This window comes from Harpegnathos saltator, unplaced genomic scaffold, assembly GCF_003227715.2.
Source record: "Harpegnathos saltator strain DR-91 unplaced genomic scaffold, Hsal_v8.6 scaffold213, whole genome shotgun sequence".
Classification (NCBI taxonomy): domain Eukaryota; kingdom Metazoa; phylum Arthropoda; class Insecta; order Hymenoptera; family Formicidae; genus Harpegnathos; species Harpegnathos saltator.
This window is the reverse complement of record NW_020229999.1, coordinates 720,001-741,048: the sequence shown is the minus strand read 5'-3', so window position 1 is coordinate 741,048 and position 21,048 is coordinate 720,001. Positions and strand designations below refer to the sequence as shown.

The following is a 21,048-nucleotide window of genomic DNA, read 5'->3' as shown; positions in this document are numbered from 1 at the left end:
CGCGGTTTCACTCGCGTAAGTCGAATCGGTGGCTCCACACGTCGTCCGAGTTCGCAACGCGCGCACACAGGATCTATGGCGGATCCTCGCGCCGGGGTCCCTTAATTTTCCACTAGGTTGCACTCGGTTCACAGCTCCGTTAGATGGTGCCATCCGTTCGCTCGGCGGCCGCCACGGGCGTCCGAAGGAGTCGGCGCGTCGTGGAAGCGCGAATTTCAAGCCGTGGCGGCGCGGTGGCGGCAACGGCGGCGGCCGCTCAGAACTGCAGGATCTGATTGATCCACTCGCGAAACTCTGAGATGCGCGTGTAAACGCCAGGCTGGTTGGGCGCGGCGCAGCCGATGCCCCAGCTGATGATCCCAGCGAGGATCCATCGCTTGTCCCGCGCTCTTTGGATGACCATAGGGCCGCCGCTGTCGCCCTGGAGGAGGAGGAAAGTAAAGTTGTTATCTCTGCGATATATCTCGCGTAGCGATCAGTGTGTATGTGTGTGATCGATGGATTTTCTTAGCTAACATTCCATATAATTCCATGGAAGGATAATCGAGAGATCCTTCTGTCTTTTATTAGTCCGTGCGAAAGTACCGCGAGTACTGACCTCGCAGGAGTCGAATCCGCCGTTCTTCCAGCCGGCGCAGATGAAGATATGAGGGATGTGCTCGATGTAACCCGCGTTCCTGTACATCGTCTCGCATACGGTATTGTTAATGACCGGCACCGCGACTTCCTGCAGTATCGATGGCAGTGGTCCCTCTGGAAAAAATGCGATACGTAGAAACCTCGCCTTCGGCGCTAAATGACTGCTCGCTAAATGACGAAGAGAGGATAAATTTAATGAGATGTAATTTAGCGGGATTCGATCACAAAATTCAGGTCACATCCTCGACGCGATTGGAGAGTAGAGCGATGAATCCGAAAGGAGCGGGCGACTTTAACGCTCACGTTACAGTTAATCAACGCGCATTATCGCGTCGTTGGCTATATAAGCGACGCAACAAGCGACGCGGCCTCGGGTACTCGCGTTAAATTCCTTGCGTATGCCAATACCGTCGTAAAGCCTGCCCCAGCCGGTGACATAGGCGGTGCGACCGACGTAGGTCTCGTCGTCGTCGGGCAGGCAGATCGGCAACACGTTCGGCTGGAACGGCAGGACGGGCTCGTAGAATCTCAGCAGAGCGAGGTCGTACTCGAAGGTTCGCGCGTCAAATTGCGGGTGACTCGCGACGATCTGCACCCTCCTCTCCTGATAGCCGTACGGCTCGTCCTCGTTCGCCAGGTCGTGCTCGCCGATTCTCAGGAGCAGCTCGCTGGGCGGCACGCTGCAAATTACACACATCGGTGCGTTAACTCTCGGGAAATTCTGCCCGGAAGCGAAACACGCGCGACGTCCGTGTTTCCCAATCTGCGAGAATCTCTACGCACAGGCACACTTGCACGTTATTCGGGACTTGTATTTACACGGTGAAAATTAACGTAAATTACCTAAACAGCGGCATGGAATAATGTAACGGTAGAGAGCGCGACGTCGGAGTCGCCAGATTCGCGGAGACGCGGTCTCGGGATTTCGGAAGAATAACACGCGTCTCGCGCGACCTTTCGCGCCCCGTAGTTATTAACCAGGACGGCGCGACAGCCCGTGCGCGCGCGAGAGAGAGAGAGAGAGAGTGTGAGTCCCGCGATCTGTCCGCTTATCAAATATGCCAACTATCAAATGTTTGCACAGGCGGACACAATCTCTCCTCATCGCGCCGAGAGGAGAAGATTGTGACGCGTTGTCGTGAGACGGAATCTTTGCGCTTCGTTGGAGATCGCCGGCTGAGATCATCGCGCGAGAAAACTCGATTATGAATGCCATTGCGACGGCAAACACGATGATGCTTACCTCTCGACGCAGTGCGCCGCGGTGATAGCCCAGTGATGGTTCAACAATGCCGCGCCGCATTTGTGCAGATACGTGGACGTACGCCATTGACGTAACGAGATCTACGGGGGAGAATTCGCCTTGAGAGAGGGAGAAAGAGAGAGAGAAAGAGAGAGAGAGAGAGAGAGAGAGAGGGAGAGGGAGAGAGAGTCAATCGTGCGCGAATTGCCGTGCACGCGATCGTGCTAGCCGATCGATCTAATCGTCGTCTCCGTATATACGTAATAGAGAGGGAACAATGGTTGTTGCCGACGTGGAAGCGGAAGAATACTAGCCGTCTCGACTACGTCTTCTTGCGCGTCTTAGGAGGCGCGTCATGCCGCGCGATTTATTTGTCAAACGACGAATCTCAATTTCCTCATGCCGCTCGAGCAGCGCTTCGCTCCCCTTGTAAAAAAATGATTTCCGAAATCGGCGCTTGAATTCGATCGGCTTCCTCGTCGTTATTTGATTTCGGCGGTACGGTAAAATCTTACGTAACGTCGACACGTTCGACTCGCAGCCTTGAAAATTGCTGCAGTCTGGAAAGAGCTAGCGGATCCTCGAAATTTCTTCTAATGTTCGATTTTCGCGTCTGACCGGCGCGAGATGAGACGGATAACGCGGAGCGAAATCTTGCCGCCCGAATAATCGGCGCGATTGGAGATTTCGGTAATCGCCGTCAATGCTCACCTGCCAAGGCCACTTTCCGAAGGAGCTCCGGCCACCGCCGACGATTCTGGACTCCGGGAAGAGCCTTCGGCCGCACACTGTAAGGATAAGCACCGTCGAGTTTATACCATTGAGTAAATTCGCGGGTCGCAGATGGACGGTCATGCTGGAGGAGCAGCCGACTGCGTTCGTTCGACTGGGTGAAACCGGTACCGTTGCGCGGATGCGTCTCTCGGCTTAATTCTCTCGCTTGCCCGCCGGCGGATTTAGGATTTTTTTCCTTCTCCGCAGCGATCATATTGTGCTTGCGCCGCTTGAGAGATGTCGTACTCGCAGATTGCGGCAAATTGCCGGCTCGAAAATTTACGACGCCGCCGCCGCCGCGGCGTGTCATCGTCTGAATCGAGTCGCGTCACCCGTCGCGATCGGCTTTTACGTGACAAGCGAGCGGATCGCCAATCCGTAAATTACAGCCTCCACCGTGCGTCGTTGTAACTACTTAACGTATATAGTTATTTGACGCGAACGCTTGTTACGTGTAGAAAGTTGCGGAAGAGCTCCAAGTTACGCGAACTTGTCGATATTAAAATACTTTTTTAGCAAGGGCGCCGGGGGCTAAGGAAGGTATCGGTAATGATATAAATCTGTCCACCCACTCCTCGTACTTATTTTTTCACCTATGAAGTGCATGTGCGGTATGGTGCTTCGTGAATAAACAGATGTCTACCTTATCGAGCGAGAGGTTCGATATCTCCACGAGGAAGACGACGCGAAGACGTGCTAGCGCCCGATCAGAAGTTGGTTCATCCTCCGGATGTTTAACTGGGGCAAAATCGAACGGAACAACGCGAATTCTCCTAGACTGACCCGAATCCAGTTCCGCGTTTCACCGGTCATTTTGTTTTTAGTCCCGACTGGTTCCAGTCGAGTAACGATTCGTTCCGGTCACCCAGTCTAGGAGCGATCTAATTTCTTTTATTCGCGCACACCGATGCCCGATGCATGATGCGCTCGCCGGCAGCGCGATTTACGCCGCGATTCGTCCAATATTTACGTATTCACCTTGTTTATAGTCTGACATATTGAGAGTCTCCATCGGCACCGGAAACTCCGTGTCGATCGTAACGCTGGCGATCGTTGACAGAGTGCTTATCGTCATTGGTTTCTTCGTGACGTAATCGGGAATCGTGGTGCTCTCCGTTATCGGTTTGGCTGAAAATCCAGGCCGATCGGAAGTTCTCAATCAAGTGGAAATACACCTCGCGTCAAATAAGAAAATGACACGTTTATTAAAGCGCTTTCTGGATGAGAAGCGGTCTCGAGTGTAATCGTAATCTGACGGAGTGGCGCAAAAGTTTGTCCGAAAAAACAAAGAAATACTCGTCTCAGATAATATAAAAAAGAAATATCCGGAATAAAAGTTCGATCATAGCTCTCGAGCGACTCATTTCACATTTCTACGCCCGGATGTAAAAAGGAAACACGTATTAAAGCGTATTACTTGAGAGAGTTCCAGCGGGGAAATATTTAGTCGGAAATGCAGATTGCTGTCGGAATACTAAGATCTAGTGAGAAGTTTCTTCGTTGATTTTCTTTATTAAGACTTATTAGAAGATATTCCTTTTAAGTCGCTGCGCGCTCGTTTGTACGATTATATCTTCCGACTCTTAAAAGTTCCTCAATCCAGCGAGTGAATTCCGCGAGCGCTCACAAAGGCTACAATTAATATGCCTTACCAGAAGTCAAAGACTGCATAGTGGGTTCCGCAACCGGTTCGGTCGTCGACTCTTGAGTTTGCGGTAACTTTTCGGTAGGCGACTGAATCATTATCCAGCTATCCGGAGTCGTTATCGACGACCAATCGGTTTCTGTGTGCTCTGCGAAGCGAACACGCGATATAAATATGGATCGTAATTATCGTACAACGGGGAATCTATTAACTAAGGGGCCATTCTTTCTTAATTGCGCCCACGAGAAAAACAACGCGGACAACCGATCCGAAGATAAAAGGTGCTCACTCTCCCACAACACACTCAGCACACACACACACACACACACACACACACACACATACGCTGCGGGTTCTCCTCGTTATTTTCGCCGCGAGCAAATCGACCCCGAGTCGCGAACCCATTCAATATCCCTGTGGACACCCTGTATACGCCAAAACGATCCGAAGGACCCTTCCCTCAGTCCGTGAACCTCCGTTTCTCAGAATGCCTTAGTTTCGACCATCATGCTAATTCTCTCGAGGCACCGCGAACCGGTTTGATTCTCCGATTTGGGGTGTTCGATGCCAGCGAATTCTCTCCCTCTCTCTATGTCTTCCCTCGGTCTCTCTTCTTCTCTCCCGCTCGCGACAACATCCGCCGAGAGTGGAGCACGGTCATTAGAGAATAATTCGAGTGGCTTGTACAGGACGAAGATGATTAGATCACGTCGGCGCGGAGGAGCCAGCTCTCGCGATGGCCGGTTTGCGCGGACCGTTACGACGTCCCGATCCGTACATCATAATCCGGCGGTATCTGCCGCGCGCGGCACCGCGTGATCCACATAGCGTTGCGTTAGTATACCCCAGATGTACGAGGGCAGTCTGAAAAGTTGTCGGCCTAACGATGAAAGAAAATTCTTTTTGCCGTAAAATATGTTTTATTTTTCAATATAATCTCCTGAAACTTCAATATATTTATTCCAACGTTTCTCCAATAATTCAATACCATCGTTAAAGTGTGATTCCGGAAGGTTCTTTTCGGTGTATAGTGGTGGATCCAAGTTTCATCAACAGTTATGAAACACTCTTGAGAAATACGCGTTCGAATGCATTTTTGCTCAATTGTCAGCAAACGCGACACCCATCTTGCACAAAGCTTTTTCAACTGTTGTGCTACTACTCGAATGATTTGACAGATCGAATAAAATTTTACATGGGTTTATATCAGGGATGCCACTTTCCAATACAATTATAGTTTGACAGTTTCTAATGCCAGGTCGAGAACTTTTCAGACTGCTTATGTACGATGTAGCAGGCCCGAGGAACGGCCTTGGCTCGCGTCCACGGGGCTCACCCGCGTCCTCGCGGCCCTGGGATAGATAAAGCCTGTAGATTTATCGAACGAACGAACGAACGAACGAACGAACGAACGAACGAACGAACGAACGAACGAACGAACGAACGAACGAACGAACGAACGCGGGGCGAATCACCCACTTACCGGCGCGCGTCGTAGTCCAGTTTCGCCGCTCGTCGCGGCACGCAATCGAGATGCAATTACGCCACTTGAGGACGTGCGACGTGGAACGTCGTTGACGCGCGCGACCGGTGACATCGCCTCCGGCGAAACCGGTCCAAACGGATTACATCGGCCGAATCGTTGACCTCGTCACGAAAACACGTGAACTTGTAGTCCGCTGGGGGAAGAGGAGGAGGAGGAGGAGGCGGTCGATAATATCCTTCCGATGGGATATTAAAAAATCCGGAAGACGGATGCGAGTTTGCTGTCCGACAAAGAGCGTCATCCTTGAGCGTTGGGATGATCGCGAGAAGAAACGGGTCTCTCTCGGAGCAAAAGATCTGTAAAGCCGCGAGTTCGAGCCGCGGCGATCTCGCGGCTCGAAAACGCGCGTCTTACGAATTTTCTCGACTTGCTTCTTTCTTGTTCCACGGTGGATCTTGTACGCGACACACTCGGCAGATGATTTCGCGCGATATTTGATCTCTCGCTCGGCGATCAATCTCCCCGACGTAGCGATAATTCACTTTGTACCCGGCGACGCGCGCTCGTGTGAGTTTTAAACATGTCCCCTTCGCCGGCATCAATCACCACCTTCGAGGAATTATCGGAAACGTGATTAGCAGGCTTATTCGCGTGCTGAAGCGTCTGTATGCTAACGCGGTGAAATCAGCAGAAAACGGACGTTCATTGTGCAACGCGATGCCCGTTGTCGTCAATAGGAAATCATACTAATAGCGGAATCCAGCGTGTCGTCGTGCGGCACGTTGCGTGCATGAAAACCGACGCGCCGGGAATAACGAGACCTCGGCGAGCGATTTGATGGATGGATCGCTCGTGAATTTATCGCACTTCGCTTTCGCCGCTTTTACAATCGATCGCTCGTACAATAACTGAATGCGAGGCGATCGAGATTATCCCTGCCGCCGTCTTGTGTCTTGCGTACCTGCATATTTTGTTGTCTGCGCGCAACAGATCCCGAAAATAGCTCGTAAAAATTGCGAGCTCCTATTCAATCACGCGGTCGTATTTAATAACGAAAGAATAGCGGCCGCGATTTTGCGATCAACTGCGACCTAGAAAATCACATGCCTGAAATATCACACGATGGACATGCAAAACATGTAACGTTATCTTCGAAATCACTCGACCCGATCGCGCAGCTCCAGTTCGATGTAGCCCGATACGGAGTTATCAATTATCAAAGGTTACCGCGCTTCTCGCTATCGCTGCGACATGCTCTCACCTGTCGACGTAGACGCGGCTGTAGTCGTCGGAGGCGTCCACGAGGACGTCGACGGCGACGGCGACGTCTCAGGCGCCCTTGTGGACGCCTCGTCGGAATTCGAGCTCCACGTGACTAGTCCGGGCGAGTAAGTGGTCAGCGGGATCTCCTCGAGAGTGTTATTGTCCTCTTGGCCCTTCGTAAACGGCGCGCTGGTCGAAGCAGTCTCGTTCCTAACGGCAGACATGGGCATCGAACTCGAGGTACTCATGGTGACCTCCACGGTAGTGCTGGACATGGTCGCGGGCACCTTCGTCAAGGGTTTCGTAGGTTTCGTCGTGGTAGGTCTGGGTCTCGTAGTGTCGACCGTCGACGACAACGGTCTCGTTCTCTCCGTGGTCGTCGTGGTAGCGTACTCGTTGGGCTTTGTAGTCCTCGTCGTCGTGCTAGTGACCTTGGTGGGCTTCGACTTGATCGTGGTCGACGGCGACGGCGACGGCGACGGCGACGGCCTAGACGTGGTGGTTCTGCTGACGGTCGTTGTTTTCGCCGTCGTCGTCGGCGGCCTGACCGTAGTCGTTCTGATTGTCGAGGTCTTTGTAGTCGCCTTCAGGTTCGTCCGCGGCGTCGTGGTTCTCGTGACGGTCGGTTTCTGGTCCGGTCTCTTGGTCGCGGTAACCGCGGCGGTAGAAGTAATCTTCTGACTGCTCGTGCTCGTAGTCGTCGTACTCGCGGTCGACGGTCTGCTCCCGCTGGAGGCCAAGGTACTCTCCGTGACGCTCGTGCTTGAGGATCCAACACTGCTGAACGATCCGGAGGTCGTATGAGGTCTGGTCGTCGCTGCTAAAGTGCTTCCAAGACTGGAGCTCGCGGTGGGTTTCGCGGCGGGACTTGATGGTCTCTTCGTTAACGTGGTGGGTTTCTTCGTGGTCGTTACCGGGCGTTTCGTTAGCACTGTCGCGGTGCTGCTGATGTCGCTGGTGGTCGGTCTCTTGGTGCTGCTGACGGGCTTCCTGGTGGTCGCCTGAGTCAGCGGCTTGGGCGACGTCGAGTTCCTCGGCGGGAACCTGGTTGAAGGTATCGTAGCTGGCTCGGTCTTCGTGCTGGTCGATTGAACGGGTCTGCGCGTGGTCGAAGAGCTCGGCTTGTGCGAGGTGTGCGTCGGTCTCTGTATCGTGGTCGTGACGACCGGCCTCTTCGTCGTCGTCGTTTTCAAGATTGTCGTGTTGACGGCCAGTTTCGTCGCGTTCTCGGTGCTGGGTCGCGGACTGGACGAAGTGGATGGCTTGGTGGGTCTTCTCGTTGTGCTCGACAACACGCTCGACGGTCTGTTGTTCACGACGATGCCGACGGTGCTCTTGGACGAAGTGGCTTCCGTGCTGGCGGCTCCCTCGGGAGCGCTCTGCACGGTCTGGAATGTCGAGAGACGAGTGGTTTGTGTGGTGGTCTCGATCGTCGTGATCGTCGGCTTCCTCGTCACGAACTTTGTCGTGTCCCTCAGCGTGCTCGGCGTGCTCGGCTTTACAGACGTCGTCTGAAATTTCGCAAATTTATTCACGTGTGAAAATAAGGATTTACCGATACGGTGAGACGCTCAAGTTGGACGGGTGGCCGATAGCTCAATTTCTCCCAATTTATTATGTATCACGTACTCGACAAGTTCCGCGACATATCGCGGTCGGCGGAGAGTGCAAATTTAACGCGTGATGAATTTTATATATCGCGACGGTGAGAGAGAGAGAGAGAGAGAGAGAGAGAGAGAGAGAGTGGATGTGGGGTTTTTAAATTATTAATTTGCCTCTGAAGGAAAATACGTGTCGAATGTGGAAATCGTGTCGGCATGTGTTAATCTTTGGTTGTTGGACCGAGCGAATCCGGTTGGATGGAGGATCAGAGCGGATAAAGGTGTGTCCTTCAGCGAAAAAGCGCGCGATTTCGGCGCGCCTCGCACACACGCTGACTAATTGCCATCTTAACGAGCCACTTTCTTCCTTCACCTGTGAATCAGTTGTGAGGTCACACGAACCACCAACGTGCTTTTTCCCCGCTGATCTCACAAACATATACGTTCCGAAGCACACGGGGCGTGTAGGAAGTTAATATAATATAGCCGAACAGGCTGAGAAAATACGTTTCTCGCTCTTCCCGCGACGCGTCGTGAATCGAGCCACTCGACCGGCCGCGGTCGTTCACCCTCTCGCGTTGTGCCGTCCAAGAGAGTTCAACCATGGTGCGAGCTCTTGAGGCTCTTGATTCATGATAACGCAATTAAATTAGAATGTAATCCCGCCCCCGCCGCAAAAGATTCGAGCCGGTCGGACGGACATCGCCATTTATCAGACCGTCCATTTCACCAGCGCGAAGCTCGCGGACGACGACACCGGCTGTCGACAGCCTGACCGTGCGATAATCCTCGCCAAGTGACGTTACTTCGATCCCATTGATTCGCCTCGCGGAATTTCCAGCCGTCACGCCGCGTGTCTCACGTCGCGCGCCCCGGTCTCGCCAGGAGAGCCGGCCTCTCCTCTCCCCCCTCTCTCGTTCTCTCTCGGCTTCATTAGCGATCGCGTTTACTTGCCGTGGCTTGCTGCGAGCTGCTCGCGTACTTCTCGACTTCGGTCGGCTTCGGCCTTGCGAAGTACTCCGGTATGTCGTTGCTCTCGATAGGCCCGTCAGTCGTGATGAACGACGGCCTCGGCGGCGACGGGCCGTCGTCGATGCTGTTGTCCTGCGGGAAGATGTCCGGCTCGTCGTCGATCTTGCAGCAGCTACCGAAGTAGAAGCGATCGATGCAGGTGCCGAGGTGCGTGCCGTTAGCCTTGGCGCAGGTAAACGCGAACATGCACACGCCCGTCTCGCCGCTCCTGCGTGACACGCAGGGCAAGTGCCTGATGTTCCTGCCGGTGCCTGCAACGTAACGAGAGGAAACGGCCGCCATTACATCCGTCGTGTGTGTGTGTGTGTGTGTGTGTGTGTGTGTGTGTGTGTGCAAGCGCGTTTCTAACAAAACCGATATTCTCGTCTCGGCTCCTCCTCCTCCTCCTCCTGCTCCTCTCCTCCTCTTCCTTTTGCCCCGTACTTGAACGCTTTTCGCGACAGGTTGCAGGGAAAGAAGAATCGCGGCTGTTTTTCTCGTTCGTTAATAACGCGCTAATTGCCCTCGAGGTGATTTTCGCGAGTACAAAAGATCTCCATCTCGCGAGGAAGCGGCTCGAGACGTTCGATCGACGGAAAAGCAACCACCGCGATTTCCGCTTACTCGTCATTTGCCGGATTTGTCTGCCTGTGAATCTCTCTCTCTCTCTCTCTCTCTCTCTTTCTCTCCCACACGTGGCTCTACGTCGGCCACGTATTGTTTTTTAACTCCCGACCCACATAGCGCGGCGCGCGCTTCGCGCTGATAACATTAATGTATTCTTTACACGCGGCACTCTCTCTCATTTAGCGCTTTACAAAGACGCTTCGTCCCGGCGACAATACGCGATTGTCCCAGGCGATAAGCGGGACATGCTTCTGCCGTTCGAAACTTGATCCCCGCGAATGTAACGTGAAAGTAAAAACTCCCTTCCGCGTTGGGGAAAAAAGTCGCGAAATGAAATATTACGGAGGGAGCGAGCAAGAGAGAAGGAGAGAGAGAGAGAGAGAGAGAGAGAGAGAGAGAGAGACGCCTCGAGGAGAGCTCCCTTCGCGAAGCCGTCAACGCCGGCTAGATAAATGCTTCCGTGTTCTCTGATCCTCCCCGAAGTGGGTATACATCAGCGTTCACCCGCGGTGTGTGTCTCTATAACTGTTCATTCACGATACACGTTCCACATTTCCGTCGTAACACTTCGCTCTCGTATCGTCAACGCGCGTATCGTTTATAATTCTCTCACTTGACGGTCTCGCCGAGCGTTCAGCCGAGCGAGCGATCTCGCCACGGATGATGGAAGACGCGGCGGGCTCCGGCGTAAGCGCCGGCATAATTGCCGGACGGAATCAAAAAGGAAACGCAAGCGCGATTATGACGGATTGCACTCCAACGCGGCCGACGGCGACGATCAAATCGTGAGTATCGACGAGCGAACAAGCAATCGATACGTCGTAAGATACTCTTTTTATTTGTTTTTTACAATATGTGCGAGAGAGAGAGAGAGAGAGAGAGAGAGAGAGAGAGAGAGAGAGAGGGAGAGGGAAGTGGGAGCGGGGGAATCGATGGAAACCGCAATCGACGCTATCGAGATGGGGGAGAGCTTTAAAAGTTACAGTTGATGTTACTCACAAAATCCATTTGTTCTCCGGAACGGCCGGAGGCTACACGCTCGCCGCGGGCTTTTGAAAATCGCGCGTGCGTGCGAGGGAAATTGCGCGGCATTCGCCGCGACGTCGCGGAAATTCCCTTTTCGTCGTCCGGGCGAACGAAGTCGGCGAACAAGCAGATGTCACGCGCGAAACTTAAAAAGTCGGCGATATCAAAGGCGTATAACGGAATGACAGAAGTCTGCCTTGACAATGATTCATATGGTCGTGCAATACAGTTAGTCGCGGAAGAGGTGCGCGCGCGCGCGCTCGCGTCAGAGGAAGATAAAGAAGCGCGTTCTCCGCGCGGAAAATAAGACCACGAGCTTTCGCGTGCGAGTGGACGATGCTGAAATATTAACGAAGACTCGTCGACGTTGTTGCACCGCCCTCTCGATAGCGCGCTAATCGCTCCCATTGCGCGTTTAAATATTTTTCATTTCTTTTTTCAAAACAAAGAGAAAAAAGAGAACGAACGCGGAAGCGCGTCGTCGGGTGCTCACGGTGAGCCGGAGATTCTCCTCATCCTCGAGGCCGAGCTGGGATCGACGAGGTCGCGTATAAATTCGCGATCCCCGCGAGTAAATCCTAATCGACGCTGTCCCATGATCGCGGTTTTATCGACGATCGATTGCGAAACACCGCTAACGCGTTTACGGCGCATGCCGCATTACCGGAGAACGAATTGATGTCAGGCAAGCCGAAGCATCCCGGTACCGTTAAGTTTCAATGTATGAGCTAGTTGCCCGACCCAAAAGTGGGTCACAGTCATAGCCTAATGTAACAGCCTGTTTCCCTCTAAGATACCTCACGATCTTTTCCTCCTCCTCCTCCTTCTCCTCTTCCTCCTCCTCTACCTTTTCTCCTTCTTCTTCTCCTCTACCCCTTCTCTCTGTCTCATCTTTCCATCTTTCAATTTTTCTACCTGCCTCATTCTCTCTCTCTCTCTCTCTCTCTCTCCCCCCCTCCCTCTCCCTCTTTCTCCTCGAGGTCTCTGGCCCAACGAAATCACCGCGCATTCCGGGCTACCTCGACTAAGCGTGATTAAACGGACATACCTTGACCCGCGAGCTGCGGCCCGGCTGGTCCAGGCGAGTCCTCGACTCGCAGCTGAAAAACCCACGAACGGTATTCCGTGCGCGACGCGGAATACCGCGTCAAAGAAAGTGACAGATTGCCAATCGCTGGCGGACGTTCGTCCAGCAGCGCTACATAATATTCCGATCGCATTTGGCCACGCGTCTACGAGCAGGTGAAAGTAACATATATCGGGTCGTTCGATAGATTCGATAGGAATTTTTAATCCGAAGAACTTTCCATAGCCCGTAGTCAGGCGCTATTTTATTTCTCTTATTTCATTTCTGTTTTCGACGGGCTGTCATTGAAAAAGCGGTAGGCACATTACCGAACAAAATTATGTCCACCTGTAAAAGTATCGGCCTTGAACTCTTCACAAAAACCACTACGAACTCATCGAAAGAGCCAATCGAGAATCGACCGTGGCGCCGAGAGACGCGAGAGAGATTTCGAGCAGAAAGGTATCGCGATTTCTTCTCGCTCGGTCTGCTGGTCCTTGTTTCAGGATCCTGACGCTACCATTCGGGCAAAATGGTAGAACGCTCGCGAGGAGAGTGAAGCCATCCAGCCGGACTCCGCAATTTTACTCGTTAATTACGTTGTTCGGCGAATCGGACGAGTCGTCAATTAACGCGAGCGACGACAAAAACCACCTGTAATCGGTCACAGTGCAGTTCTCGCGTGCGCCGCGGTCGTCACGAAAGCAGCCGTTGAAATTCCGTCGTTTTTCCGCGAATGTTTACTTTCTTTTGCCGACCAACGGCCAAGCCGGCGAAGCCGCGGGGCGGAGGGGGGAGGGAGAGAGGCGGGCGCGTTTGGTGGCGAGTGAAAATCAAGCGTAAAATTGTTTTACGGTCCCAGGACTTGCGCTGGCTGGCTCGCTCGCTCTACCAGGTCAGTCGGTCAGACCGCGCGCCCAAAAAGTCCTACACGTCCGCTCGTCATCCTTCCGCGTAGAAAATGTGTGCTAACGGAAGTGACGCGCGTTAGTTAGTCACTGACGTGAAAGAAAGTTGGTGATGCCTTTCTGCAGTTGGCGGAATTTCAAGCCGAACCGCAGCGAGGGAGCGTGCGCGTTTGCACGCCCACGCGTCGTGCGGTCGAGCGCGAAGGATTTCACTCGCGGATCCGCGGATCACGCACTAGGAAAGTGCTTTATCTGATCGCGACGGAACGTCGCGCGGAAACGGAAGTTTAGCATTATCGCGCGCAGGAGATCAGCCGTCCGAGGTGGTCCCTGTCGTCGCACCGCCGACACCAGGATACCATCGGCGAACGAGGCGCGCAGTCGCCGGGAAAATCCTCTCTGCGCCACCAGCGCAGCGCGCTCCTTTGTTCGCTTTTACAACTTGCACGCTCTTACATCATAAGAAAGATTTATTTACGGTTACATTCCGCGGTGGAAGCAAAGTTTTACACAAGGTGTAGCGTTATCACGACTTCCCCGCTAATTTTCTCTCCGCGTTCTTCTCACGAGTTGTCCAATTAATTTATTTTCCTTTTTTTACGCTCGTCACGCGGGTATAAATTTCGAACCCGCTGCGCGGGTTAACTGGAAATTATAAAATTACGAGGTACCACGAGCATCTCGGCGGCGCCGAGCCGAATAATCCCCGCGAGCAGAGACGACCCTGGACGACGACGTCCCGTGGACCCTCGAGCGTGTTCGGGTCAGCGTCTCGGAGGATGACGGAGGAAAAATCATTATAGTCACGCGGCCCCCTGATGACCGCGGTTGACCCACTTGTACAGAAAACTGACCAGTCCGCCCACGTTCCGTTCGAACACGAATTCAAGGTAGGTTCAATGTCGCCGCGTGACGGAGGCGGGGTAGGCGCTCACGCACACGCACACGTAGAAAACGATCGTGCCTCTCGCCTCGTGGCTCGTATTTGTGTAGCCCGATCCGTTACTCAGCTGACACGAGGAAAATGCAACGAGCGTGAAAGAGCCAGCGGGACAAACAGAAGTGTATCGTGCGTACACTTCTTGGTGTACCGGCGCGCGATTCGTGTCACGCCAGAATCGAGATTTCAGGTTCAGCAAACGTGCGTTTCGCGATGTCGCGATTAAAGATGGTGATGAAGAACATCGCAGCACATGGAGGATAATCTTGGCGAATAATAACGAATGAATGAATTCTCAGGAAAGTGTGGTAAAACGCTTTAGCGAGAGCCAGCACCGTTAAGGATTTAACTCTCCCGGAGTTTCTGTCATTCTCTTTTTGTTTCTGTTCAGCCTTCCCGCTTATCTCTTTTTCTCCCGGGGTTGAAGAATCGAAGAAAATTAAATACTCGACACGAGGACTAGGATGTTGCCGGGAATACAGATCGGTGATGTTTCGCACGAATATCGGTGCGCCTCGCGGAGGAATGCGGCGCGTTTATTTCGATCGTTAATTCGATTATGCCCGTAATTAAGTGGAATTGAAGTTACTCGTAATGAGCGAATTGGAGGTCGATACTCGCCGAAGGCGCACCGCGCAATTTCCGTAAGACGACATAACGGCAATTTAATCAGCAAATTGCGATCATTAAGTAAAGCGCGTTACAGAGAAAACCCCGTCCGAACCGCGTCCGCGGCCGAACTGTTGATACTCTTCCTGGGGAATAATAATAGAGCAAACGCGCGCGTAATAAAGACTTACTTCCCGGTTGAAATTGAGGAACGTAGATTGGACTGGCGATAACCGCGGTATGGATCAACACGTTGCCGATGAGAACGGCCCAGGCCCAGGCCTGTTTTCGCCGATCGCACATCTGAAACATAGACGAAAGCCAGAAATTAGTCTCTCGACCTCTGAGGAGAGGAAAAGCATCGTGTTTCCCTCCGAGACACTTATAGCGCCGCTTAGCCTGCGCGTTCGCGAGGAACACGCGATAATAGGTGGCTGCGAAAGATAAGTTGGCCGTCTTTCCCGTCACCTCGCGAATTCTCCACGTCACGTCGGTGACCTTATCCCTCGTGCACTTTCCTTCCTTCCTTTCCACCTTCCTTTTCGAAGTGATTAATGGTTCGCGGCCAGAATTTGCAAAACAGACCCGGCGCTCAGCGCGTATCTCTCTCAGTCAACGTCTGACCATGATCACTCGCTCGCCGTCGGGATAATTCCTGAGAACGGGATAGGACGAGAATCTCGTTCTCACGGAGGATCCGTAGAAGCGACTCTCCGTCTGGGCGTAATTACATGATGTAAATTCATTTGATTATCGCGGGTGGTAACAGCGCCGCGCTGCCGCCGTCTCGTCGCCTCATCAATTGTCTATTTCTAGCTCGCGGCTCGGCTCGCGCGCGCAGACACGGCTCGTTTTAAATTCGCCAGCGGATGTTATTAATCGCGCGCCGATCCACTTTCGTCCGTTTGCATTTTCTTTTGTAAGCGCGCGGCGAGGCTACAATTTCGGGGCGGATTAACGTGTCCCGCGATGTCGAAGCGCGATCGACGCGGCGTGACGGATCGCGTCGTCCTATTACCGCGCCGAAGCTCATTTATCATCCACAATAGACGAGCGAATGAATGCACGAACGAACGGAAATGTGTTTAACCGCGCGTGTCTTACACGAGGCGAAGTGTAAAACTCCTTCGCGTTGTAGAGGCGGTTAAACGCGAATGTTACGTAATTAATTGTGCGATTGTTCAAACACACAAACGCGCGGGCGATTCTCTCAGTGTAACGGCGGCTTCTCGCGCTCATGACCGCCGAGTTGTGAAAGAAACGTACAGAAGGAGCGAACGAATGAATAATCGTAACCGATCGCGCACACCGAGCATGAAATCATGTTCAATTAAGCCATCAAACGGTTCAGACTTTTATCTGTTGATTTAGCGCGCTTAAAGCACCAAGCACGCGCGTGTGTAGCGGCGACGTCACCGTAACAGTCCCGCCGTAACGAGACAGTCGATCGGGAATTCAATTAGAAAGTAGAGAAAGAAGAAGAGAAAGAAAGAGCTCGCGAGTGCGGTGCAATTGTCACGTTGCTCGATCTTCTCGTAATTTGATAGCACTCGCTCGGTCGTGTTCAGAATCCTAGCCGGCGGCTGTGAGTTCGACAGTGAAAAGTTCGAGGCGAAGTTCACAGCTGATCGTCGCGGGATCAGCTGCGCGATCAAGTATGACGAGGGACGGTCCAAGGTCGCGAGAGTAAGAGTATACATAATCAGATCCTCTTTCGCGTTATCAATTTGACCTCGCGAAAGATGAGATGACGTGACGCGGTCAACGACCGAGTCACGAAGTTTCTCTAATTTCGCGGGCTCGCCTGCTGAATCTATCATTCGCAGGGCGAACTGATGAGCGAAAGATGACCGGGAAATCTGATAGTCATACCGCGAGAAATTATTCTCTCGGTATCTTGGGACATTTTATATACATACCTCACTCAACCGATCCATTAAGGACTATTCTCATTTCGCAAATATCTCAAATTGAAACACCAGACTGTTTATTTCTTACAGCTTCTCGCTGTTGATATTAGAATCGTTTTGATCAAAGTCATAAGTATAACTGAGAATTAGATGTGCTGAAGACGTAAGAAATAAAATATCTCAAGTAATTTTAATCTACGAAAGAAAAGCGAATACGCTCAACAATCCGAAGGACCGATTCTCCTCTTCCTTGCTAAGCATGGGACTCTTGTAGGTCGAGTCCTTTTTTATCTTAGGCCATGCTCGAGGAATTGGGACGTTAGATGTTAAAAAGAATCAGAAGGTGAAGTCGAAGATGTAAATTGTATCGACGACTCGTTATCAGCCCCCGCGACGATAACGTAAAATTGTACGACTAACCGTTATCTCCCTGTTTAATAGCGGAAACAATGTAGGAAAATTGCGGTCGAAGAATTTTGGTTCAGAGAGATTACTGTAGGCTGCATTTTTTGACGTTGATAATCTCGCTTTCGCGCACACGCGATGGCGATTTCATTGTCGACCGTCGTTCGAAATTTATACAGCGGATAGAAGGGAATCGCGGGACGAGTTTTCGGACGTGATGAAATGTCGTCGTGGATTCACTCTCGCGGCCAAGACGAGACACTCTTCGAGATCTCGTTTCCGATCTCCTGACGCGACTCTTCCCACTTCGCGGTATCCTCCATCACGGTTTCCTCGGTTGCCGGCGAGGATGTAAATGCTCACGGTGCCGTTGACGATGTGGTTACCCGGACACTCATAGCTGTGCAATCGGCGAGAACCGGGTTACAGTTATTCGGAGAGACAGGAATTTGGGTGTAACGTTATACTTGGCCGAGCTCGAATCACCGCCGGCCGCGGTGACCGGCGGTAGGCGACGATGATCCGTCGATGATCCACTCGATCCGAGCACGTGTGTTTTTCGCAACAAGCAATCTCGGTCGGTCGCTGTCGCGAATAATCACCAGTTTGCTCGTCGCTCCCAATTCGTTAATCGCTGTTGCCAGCACCTAACTTAGTTTACCGTTGTGCGATGGATTTGTTCGCGATTTGTTTCATTACGAGCTCTCTCTCTAATCCCTTGGCTTTTGCGAAGTTGACTTCACTGAGTTCCTCGTGTAGAATACAAATATTATTTATACATATTTTTTTACAAATCTTTGATACTTTCAATTTATGATTTATCTTTCTGACACTCTTGTGTGTAACGAGGTAAAACTTCCAGTAGCCGGCAGTAATCTTTCAGCCTTCGGCATATTCTTTCCACGTGGATTTTATCTGATCTTGAAGAGCACAGAGATTTACTAATTATTTTCCACACACAATCATTTATTGATTACTATTTATTTTTATTTATTATTTTTAATTCCCTGAATACTTGGTAAAATACGGGCAAGAGTGTCGAAAATTGGCAATAAGTGCCGGCCACTTGACGTCTCCTATCCTACCCGACGATTGACATTCTCGTTACGGTGACATAGCGGTGACATAGAGAGAGATTGCAAAACTCACACAAGTCCGTCGTCTGCGATTACATCGCAAGATCGCATGTATCGAGCGAGTGTTTTCAGATTGAATCTCCGGTCTTTCGCTACGGATCGCACAGGATATGCAGCGATTTCATCCAATGCGCACTCGCGCCTGTGCACGCGTCTCGAGAGAAAGGAAGTGATAAAAACGGTTACAGTTATCCGGAGGCCGGGAATTTGGCTGGATGAATCAACCTGCGCGCGCGCGCGCGCGCGCGCTCGACGTGAGTTGCGTTAGCTTGTCGATGGTCAGGTCATCGGTTTCCCGCTTCGAAAACGTCGGCCAACGGTTATCTCGCGTGGTCGACGCATATCTAATTGGTATCTCGCCTCACTTCAAGTCGGAGCATGGTACCCGCTGTTAATTGGCTAGAACGGAGCAACGCGTGTAATATCCGCGACGGGAGCACAGTGCGACTTTCAATCGGCTCTCTCGTTCAATACGCTCGAGAGAGAGAGAGAGAGAGAGAGAGAGAGAGAGAGAGAGAGAGAGAGAGAGAGAGAGAGAGAGACGGAAAAGAAATTGGCCGCTTTATCGGCCGAGTATCGAGTATTTAAGGAACAGCGACGTCGCTTTGTCGGCGAGCACGCACATACGTATAATCGTATTTTACGGAGCGAGATGAACAGTTATTCCTGGTGGATTCAACTCGTATAAATTGGACGATGATATCCGCGGTGGAATTAACATAGCGATACGTGATACTCATCGCGGTACATTTCTCGTCGCTGCCGAGTTTCCACGGTTTTTCATTATCCTCCATATTCGTACACAGACTGCGTGTGTTTTGAATCATTACTTTTTTTCGTCTTCCTTTTACGAGAGCGCGACGTGCCACTAATGACGCTTTCAGATATTTATGGGATCAATGGTCTCCCTCGTTGGAAGAAAATCGCACCGGTTGGCGGCAACGATGACGGCGGTGATGGTGGTGGTGGTGGTGGTGGTGGTGGTCTGAATTGGCGGACGAAAGCGACTAGGATGCACGTGAGCGCACACCGCGGTATATGTGTGTACACGCACGTAGAAAAAGCTTTTGTCGTAACGCAGCGCTCGCGCGTGCGCGCGCGGGGTAACGGTACCTGCCACTTTCATTTGTACTCACGTATCTAATGCGAGGCAGACATGTGGGTTGGCGCCGAGGTATACCGCGCGCAAATAAAACCGTAAGTCTTAATTCCCCGGCCGCGAGTCGCGCCATTATGGCAGATTGCCCCCCTCCTCCCTCGACGTGTAACGACGCGAGAATCCCGGCGATTTTTGGGAACTGGCATTTTTGGGAAATGGCGAAATTTTTCAGCAACTTCTCACGGCCGCTCCGCGCGCGGCCAATTAGAGTGACTCGACGTCGACGCGTGTCGACGCGGAACGTCGGTTCCTCGTGTCTCCGCTGACGGCATTGATTCGCGAGTTTACGTTGCAGAAATGTTCGGGCGGGCAATAACGCGAGACGAGCAGCCGTCGATGAAATAGCCTGACGATAGCGTTTAAGAGCGTCGTTCCGTTCGAAATGAACAATCCTCCCGAGAACGTAGGATTTTTTCTCGATGAGCTCGAGTATGTATGTATATGAATAATACATGAAAGCGCGCGTATATAAAATCGAGACGGGCATTAGTTTATACACGCACGCGTGCGCGCACGTGCACGGCTGCGTGCGCGACGAATGAAATTCAGCCGAGTCAAGTCGGGTTATATACCGCTATTCTGAAGAACATGCGGTTAACTTCGACAACGGATCCGCGATACGTTCCGCTTGTCGGTGTACGGTGTTACACGAGACGGATACACGCCGTCTTGGAGAGTGGATTATTCGCGCGGTGAGCCGCGCTTATATCAAGCGGATAATATCGCCAGGATCTCGAGCAAAAGCGAGCGAGTACAATCCAGATCCACTCGTACGCCTCGCGCGCGCACGGCTGCGGCTCAGCCAAGTGTGCGCATCCCCGCGACCGGCTCCGTCGTTCATTGTTTATCAAGCGGGATTTATTTACGGCGGATTGCCACGCTCGTGCGCAGGAATTCGTTTGTGCTGCGAGACGTCGCGTACGTTCTGCCTGAGCACACACGAGTCCTCCGCGTCGGAGGAAGGAAGCACTTGGTCTCTTGCCATTTCGTCGTTGGACACTCGCTTCGCGGACACTTGCCCTTTCGATATTTCGTCGTCTATCGCCCACTTGTTCGCCCGCGACAAGGGTTGGTCGCACCCTGTACGACACTCGGTGACATTTCATCGTTCGTTTTATTGTATCGATTTTCTCCTTCTTCGTGGCTGGATTCGCACTGCCTTTTTTTAATCTGTCTTTGGCCTTTTTTACACCTTCGTCCGTGCAATTTGATCGAATCCTTGATCCCGGTGTCGAGAACATCATTTACAGTTGCAAAGGGTAAGCTTAGATTATGCCATCGACATCGATTTACGTCACATTCCGATATACGGAGAAAATGATCCTTTCGTGTGCATTTCCTTGCACGTTAGATTTGCCGAGCGATAAATTACTTTTCGGAACGATTGAAGCGTCGCCCAAGCTTATTGTGCCAATTGCCAGACCGGTCGATAGTTCGATCGATAGTTCAACAGGCGGCGGCTACACTTCTTCACGGGCTGCGTCGTGAAGCGTGACATTTTTAATTTCGGGGAGAATCGAGCGTCACTGATCGATCAGTAGCTACGTACCGTGAGCAAGCCGTGTCCGAACCGCAGGAACGGTGAAAAAATATTAATCGC

General features: G+C 52.0%; 2 protein-coding genes across 2 annotated transcripts in view; one reads left to right on the top strand and one right to left on the bottom strand.

Annotated features, from left to right (window-relative positions):
- The window catches only part of NPF (neuropeptide F), a 44,137-nt gene that overhangs the window by 7,229 nt on the left and 15,860 nt on the right, over positions 1-21,048 (top strand). The window lies entirely within an intron of this gene.
- The window catches only part of Np (serine protease notopleural), a 22,247-nt gene continuing 1,282 nt past the window's right edge, over positions 84-21,048 (bottom strand). The window contains exons 2-11 of the mRNA XM_025298289.1: positions 15,030-15,141; positions 9,606-9,934; positions 7,049-8,561; positions 4,309-4,449; positions 3,635-3,784; positions 2,594-2,670; positions 1,883-1,983; positions 1,048-1,319; positions 599-753; positions 84-421 (exon numbers count right to left, since the gene is read on the bottom strand). Coding sequence (XP_025154074.1) covers positions 257-421; positions 599-753; positions 1,048-1,319; positions 1,883-1,983; positions 2,594-2,670; positions 3,635-3,784; positions 4,309-4,449; positions 7,049-8,561; positions 9,606-9,934; positions 15,030-15,141 — 3,015 coding nt within the window. The 3' untranslated portion in view covers positions 84-256. The remainder of the gene's footprint in view (positions 422-598; positions 754-1,047; positions 1,320-1,882; positions 1,984-2,593; positions 2,671-3,634; positions 3,785-4,308; positions 4,450-7,048; positions 8,562-9,605; positions 9,935-15,029; positions 15,142-21,048) is intronic.